This window comes from Miscanthus floridulus, chromosome 2 (genome assembly GCF_019320115.1).
Source record: "Miscanthus floridulus cultivar M001 chromosome 2, ASM1932011v1, whole genome shotgun sequence".
NCBI lineage: Eukaryota > Viridiplantae > Streptophyta > Magnoliopsida > Poales > Poaceae > Miscanthus > Miscanthus floridulus.
The window spans coordinates 152,335,134-152,341,309 of record NC_089581.1 but is presented as its reverse complement, the minus strand read 5'-3'; the positions used below and the strand labels follow the sequence as shown (position 1 = coordinate 152,341,309).

The window sequence follows — 6,176 nt, the reverse complement described above, 5'->3', positions numbered from 1 at the left end:
TTTTTTTTGCGAAATTAAATGAAAAAAAAATTATATGAAAATTATAGATCTCGACGAGATCTACAACTTTCTAGTTTTGAGTTTTTTCATTTGAAGTCATTAAGATGCTAAAAAAAAATTAATAACATATTTGAACTTAAGGGCATTTTCGTCTTTTCACCCCTGCAGTTTAACGGCGTTAGAGCCAAAACTGACGGAAGTGGCATAGATGACACGAAAAAGTTGGAGTAGTGGCGCTGAAGACCGCTGAATTTTTTCAAGGACACACAGAGAATTACGATCTTTTATAATGGCACACAGAAAAAGTCTCTTCCACCAAAGCAACCTACAGAGTACACAGTACAAGTCTACTGCGCATCCCTTTGCTTAACAACGAGGAAAGAAAAGGAGAAAAACAAAAGCCGAAAGCCGAAGTAAAGACAGCGCTGTCCCTCGCAGTTGGGCGCTCCGGTCGTATACTCCTCGATCCCCCGCAACTACCTAGATCTCGAACCCTCGCCGCCGCATCTGCCGCCGCCGCCGCTTCTTTCCCGATCGCCGCGGCCATGGCGAAGGAGTTCCCCGTGCCGCCGGTGGTCTTCGCGCCGTCCACCCCGGCGCACCGCCGCCACCCTGGCCCCGGCGTGGGGGCCTCCCCTCCGCCCGCGTTCGCACCGCCCCGCCCCTCCACCTCATCCGCCGCCAACCCGCTCCCCTTCATGTCGTTCGATGTCTCAGCTGCCGCGGCCTCCTCCTCCTCCGTGCCGCCCCTCTTCGCGGGGCCTATCGGTGTCGGCGGTTCCGGCGCATCCTTCGAGGACGAGCCGCCGCTCCTCGAGGAGCTCGGTATCAACACGCGCCAGATCTGGCGGAAGACGATCTCCATCCTCCACCCGCTCCGCTCCGCCGACCCCTCCCTCCACGCCGACGCCGACCTATCGGGCCCGTTCCTCTTCCTCCTCTCCTTTGGACTCTTCCAGCTCCTCGCGGGGAAGTTCCACTTCGGGATCGTGCTCGGCTGGGTCACCGTGGCGTCCCTCTTCCTCTACTTCGTCTTCTCCATGCTCTCGGGCGGCCGCCGCGGGGACCTCGATCTGTACAGATGCGTTAGCCTCGTCGGCTACTGCATGCTGCCCATGGTCATCTTCTCTGCTGTCTCCCTCTTCCTGCCTCGCGGCGGTGGACTCATATTTGGAGTAGGGATGGCGTTCGTGATATGGTCAACCAGGGTCTGCACCAGGCTGCTAGCAGAGCTTGCATCCAGCGGAGACGAGCACAGGGGCCTCATCGCTTATGCGTGCTGGCTCGTCTACATGCTCTTCTCGTTGCTCGTCATCTTCTGATACCGTTTATGGTATGGAAGGTATGCTTGGACAACTATACTAGATCATGCAAATATTTAATTTGATTATTGTTGTTATATGCACCAGTGATTACAGTACAGCAATAGTTTACTGTGTAAACCTCTAAGGTAATCATTTTAACTCTAATGGAGGTGTTATACATAATTATTGTGATTTGAGGAGAAATGAAATATATATATGAAATATTTGGTTGTATGCCAATTAACTAACATTTAGCCACTACAATCTTGATTTAATAAGATATGAGTTTGTTGACGTTATTGTTCTGTTCTTTTCCTTTGAAACCTCATAGAACACAGAGTTGGATGGATGTTTGCTGTGTTCATCTCATCTGAATTTAACTTGATTACTCCATGATATTGGTCTTGTTTCTGCCATGATTGTAACTGAAAGGTGGTTATGTGCTACCCCAGTTAATATAGCCATATCTGGTCACCTGAAGTATCTGTAATGTGTTTGTTGTTACGCACAACTCTCCCTTGTAATGTTTAACATACTTAATTTATTTGGAAGCTGTGATGCCTGGATATAGATACTAGTACGCGATACAGCGATACTCTGTTACGCTATTTTCCGCCAAAAAAACACAGTTACGGCGATATGCCAATATGCATATAAAATAAAATAAAGACTCCAAATATTACATAATATAACATTATTTAGGGCATAACATTCAGGCCATCAAGCAGCCAAGACCCTAGTTGCAATAGCTGGGTTGTTGGAGACAGGAAATCCTCCGCTTTAACCACCCATGGGTAGATAAAAATGCATTCAAACTAGTAGCCATGATCTGACAAGGTCTCTTATATGAAGCGAAGGTTTCAAGGTATCACATGTGTACTGGTGAGGTATCTCAGGACTATCTGGGTTTTATTATTATTATTTGGAATGAGTAAACTTTTGATACGTCTGGGATACGTTTGTGCGTGGAGGGTCTGATACCGGTATGTGAGTTTTGCGAAGTATCTACATTTCATAGTTTCGAAGTTTTGCATCTTCTTACTGATTGTAATTGAGTAGTAGGTGCTTGAAAATTACTTGATGACATTGTGCATGTGAAAACAAAATGCAAAATCGGTAGCAGTTCTGACTGATAACTGATAGTAGACCTGCAGAGTTAGGCCATATACAAGATAAGAGTCGGGCTCTGAATTGTAAATGTAGTCGATTATTTGGTTGCCCAGGGATTACAAGGTAGTTTTATTCTTTGCGCTGCATGATTGCGGTTGAACTATAAGTCATCTAGCAATAGATGTTTATGGCAATGAAACTAGTACTAGCAAGATGGAGGTAATGTACCGAATGTCAAATGAGGCAAGTTTGTGTAGCTATTGGAAACTAGGATGTGTTGTATGCCACTGGAAGTTTTTTTCCTACATAAATTGGGAATGCCTTGCATGCTGTTGACCACTTTTCTAGTCTTAAAGGTTGTTCAACTGCTTAGCATCAAATATATGATTGTAACTCATTCAAGGCTGACTTACAAGTGTCATTGAAACCAATGCAATAGTTAGCAGTGTGATAGTGATGTTCACATGTTTAAGTGATAATTCTGTTAAATCTAATGACAAATCGCTGGTGGATATTATCTGCAAGTGTCATTTAGAACTGGAAATTGACAAGTTGTTGATAAATGAACCCAGTGATGTCCCTAAATCGAATGACAAATTGAAGACGCTTTAGAGTAAAATATTCAACTCCTTCAGCATGGAGGGCTTTAACATAATTAATAGATGTCCTTTTATCTCAGTGGCTGAAGATACTTAGTGTCTTTATGCAGCTAAACAACTTGGTAGTTCTGAATTCTGATATATGATTAACTGTTTTTATCATTTCTTTCTTTTCGTATTTTACCTAAAGGAATCTGTGCGTGCTCCGTGCTTTGTCCATTATGTATCTCAGGCCAGCTCTTACATTGCTTGTTTGATATGCTAAGTAGAAATGTTCTAGGGATGAGATAGGTCAGATAAACTCATTTACTAATTCAAGCAGTTCTTTCAAAGGAAACATAAATTCAACCTGCCTGAACTCAAGAAAATTATTTTCTGTGGCTTATTTCAATTATCTCTACGATAACTTAAAGATGTGTATTCTATCAGTACATTAATTAAGCTTTGCCTATATATATAGTATTACTGTGGCTGTGGTGGCGGTAGTTGGTGGTGGTTGTCCGGTCACCACCATGTGTACTATTATGTCTGTACCCGTGGTAAAATTTGTGCCAACATGTGGCAGCAGCTCAGCACTTCTCGCACGATCCCCTCCATATTCCCTTGTGGCCCGTCTGTCCTGGAAGGCAGGGCATTTCCTTTTCCTCTTCTCTTCCTTATCACCCACACATCTCTCTCATACGATGATGCTTGTGGCTGCTATCCGTTGAGCTCGCTGGTTTGAACATTTTTTATGGTGTCCACATTGACAGGGCTATGATGTCAAACACCTTGCGTTGATTTTGATTCAGTGGCAGCTGCTGCTCAACTCAGCATGTGAGTGATTGGATCTGATGGCAGAGGATCAAACGGTTGCTTGCTGCTGCTGCAACTGTTGAAATGACCTCCTGGAGTGTTTAGCCTGCTGCTGGTGCTTAATCTGGCTTGGGGGTGGATGGATTTTGCCATCAAGTGTCCTCATGTGGTGGCTGGCTGCCACCGCCACCTTGTCACTCTGCGGGAATATAAAGTCCTATCCTGTCATTTGTATAAGGCAACAAAAGGTTGAATAGGGTGGCCGGCGGTTTGTGGATGTGCTTGTCGATACTCTCTAAACCAATGGTGGCACTCAATTATGGCACTTAGTCCAGCTGAGATCCAGTCTTTGTTTCTCCTTATGCACTCTAGGGTCAATGGTCAATGGCCTCAAGCTTAGGTCACCACAGTGCTATGTACCGCCATTCCTCTACACTTGATTGGGTACTACTGTCAGTAAGCCCAGATCATGGAGTCTGAACCTGGATTGGCCTTCCAAGAGTATAACTGAATGCTCTTCTTTTTATCGGTCTTCGCTAGGTTGGGTCTTTTGTTGGAGAGCTCTGCTAGTTCAGTTGTTAGTTGGTCGTTGGCTCATGTTGTCTGATCCCTATCAGAAACATGAGTTGGGTAGCAATTACGTTTTACTTTCTCAAACTGTTAAACATTGTAATTTCGTTACCAAGGTAATGAAATTCGGTTTTACCGTGGTGGGAAAAAAGTGAATGCTCTTCTCTTTATTGATTGCTTAGTCCTCTCGTTTAATGGAAATCGTACCTTTTAGCACAATTGGTGATGCGGTGAAAGTGTAAGCATATGAAAATGGTGAACATGTTGGAGCACAGTAATATTTGTTATCAGCTAGCACTTTTGTTTTGTACTTGTGTTTGCAACTTTGTGCATTATGAAAACCTTTGGATTGCTTTTTTTTTTTGGTACTGTGTACAGATTTATAAACTGTGTTTCTCTCCTTTCTGTGCAGATTATGTTCGTAATTTGCTTAGCGGATGATGTGGACAGCGGACTGCCTTTTTACCAGTCACTGGAGTGTTTTTGCTGTGTTGTTGCAGAACTACATACAATCTGGCCAGTTGGGGAGATGTTCTGTAGTGATCTCTTACTTCCAGTGGGTAATGGTTGGTGTTCGGTGTAGATCTTGGTAAAAAGAAAAGGAAATCGAGGTCCAGAAACAGCAAATGTGCAGTAATTAGGTCTTTGCTGAAGTAGTGGTGGAAATCTTACTTTCTAAAGGGATCGTGGTCGGTGCAAATCTTGTTAATTATGATTACTTACCACGACTCCTATTTTTTTTAGATCACCGTGGTACTTCTTTTCTGTTCACCGTTTATTTGTCAGTGATGCATTTTGGCAGAGATAATTGTTCTCTCTTCAGGCATCGTGGTAGTTACTGAATCATCATAAATCAAAGGAAACGTTAGTTGTCTTTCATTTGTTACAAGTTGACTCTTGCATTGAGTTTATCTTCTGGGATAGCAAAATAAGCTGTTTGCAATTTGTGCTATTGTGCGATTACGCATGGCACCATTTTCTGGTTCATATGGGAAAGGGCTGGCATTATCTTATTTGCATTTCTGGTTCATATGTGAAAAGGCTGGCATTATCTTGTTTGCAAAAGGCAAGGATGTGTCATCCATTATTAAATCCACTTGTTGCTCTTATATTATACGTAGCATGGTTGCAACTTTTAAGTTACCCGGGAAATATTTTTCTCTGTTAGGCTGATGGTGTCTATGCCTGATAAGTCAGATGGCTGTTTTGTTTTGTTTTGTTGTGAGAGAATAATATTGTACTATGTTTGATAAGTCGGGCTGATAAGTTTACGTGAATTTGTTTGACATGTCACCTTCCTGTGCCCTTTTTGGCTTTTCCCATACGTGCCCTTTTCGGGCTTGCTTTGTCCCACGATTAGTTTTATTATCACTTTTTGGGAAGTTCTAAACGTTTGACTATATATATAAGAAATTATTAAAGTTAGTTTAAAAAATATATATAGAAGAAATTATTAATAGTTAGTATCCAATAAGTTATTAGATTAATCGTTGAATGTATTTTCACAACAAACTTATTTAATATATTTAACAGATATAAATGCTGGCTGGCATTGTCTTATTTGCAGAAGGAAAAGATGTAAATCGGTAAGAATACTAATGCTCATCCTCAACCTTCATCTCCCTCCATCCACCCCACCCCTGCCTACCTTGCCTGCCGCCTAGGCCATCGACGAGCTCCCTACCCACCGCTTCTTCTATAGCCTTTCTTGATCCCAATCAACTACCTCGTTGGCGACTCATCGTCCTTGTAGCTGGCTTCACCCAACCGGATATTCTCCGCTCTCTCTCAACTCGCC

The 6,176-nt window shown here is 42.9% G+C and overlaps 1 protein-coding gene across 2 annotated transcripts; it reads left to right on the top strand.

Annotated features, from left to right (window-relative positions):
* The first annotated feature begins 375 nt into the window (after positions 1-375).
* LOC136533137 (uncharacterized) lies at positions 376-5,149 on the top strand. Of its 2 annotated transcripts, none has more exons than XM_066525712.1 (2): positions 376-1,342; positions 4,791-5,149. In XM_066525712.1, exon 1 carries the CDS (start codon positions 546-548, stop codon positions 1,320-1,322), a length of 777 nt encoding a protein of 258 aa, XP_066381809.1. In that variant the 5' UTR covers positions 376-545; the 3' UTR covers positions 1,323-1,342; positions 4,791-5,149. The 2 variants fall into 2 exon arrangements, with proteins under 2 accessions (XP_066381809.1, XP_066381799.1); XM_066525702.1 differs by having other exon boundaries at positions 394-1,333.
* The last annotated feature ends 1,027 nt before the right edge of the window (positions 5,150-6,176 follow it).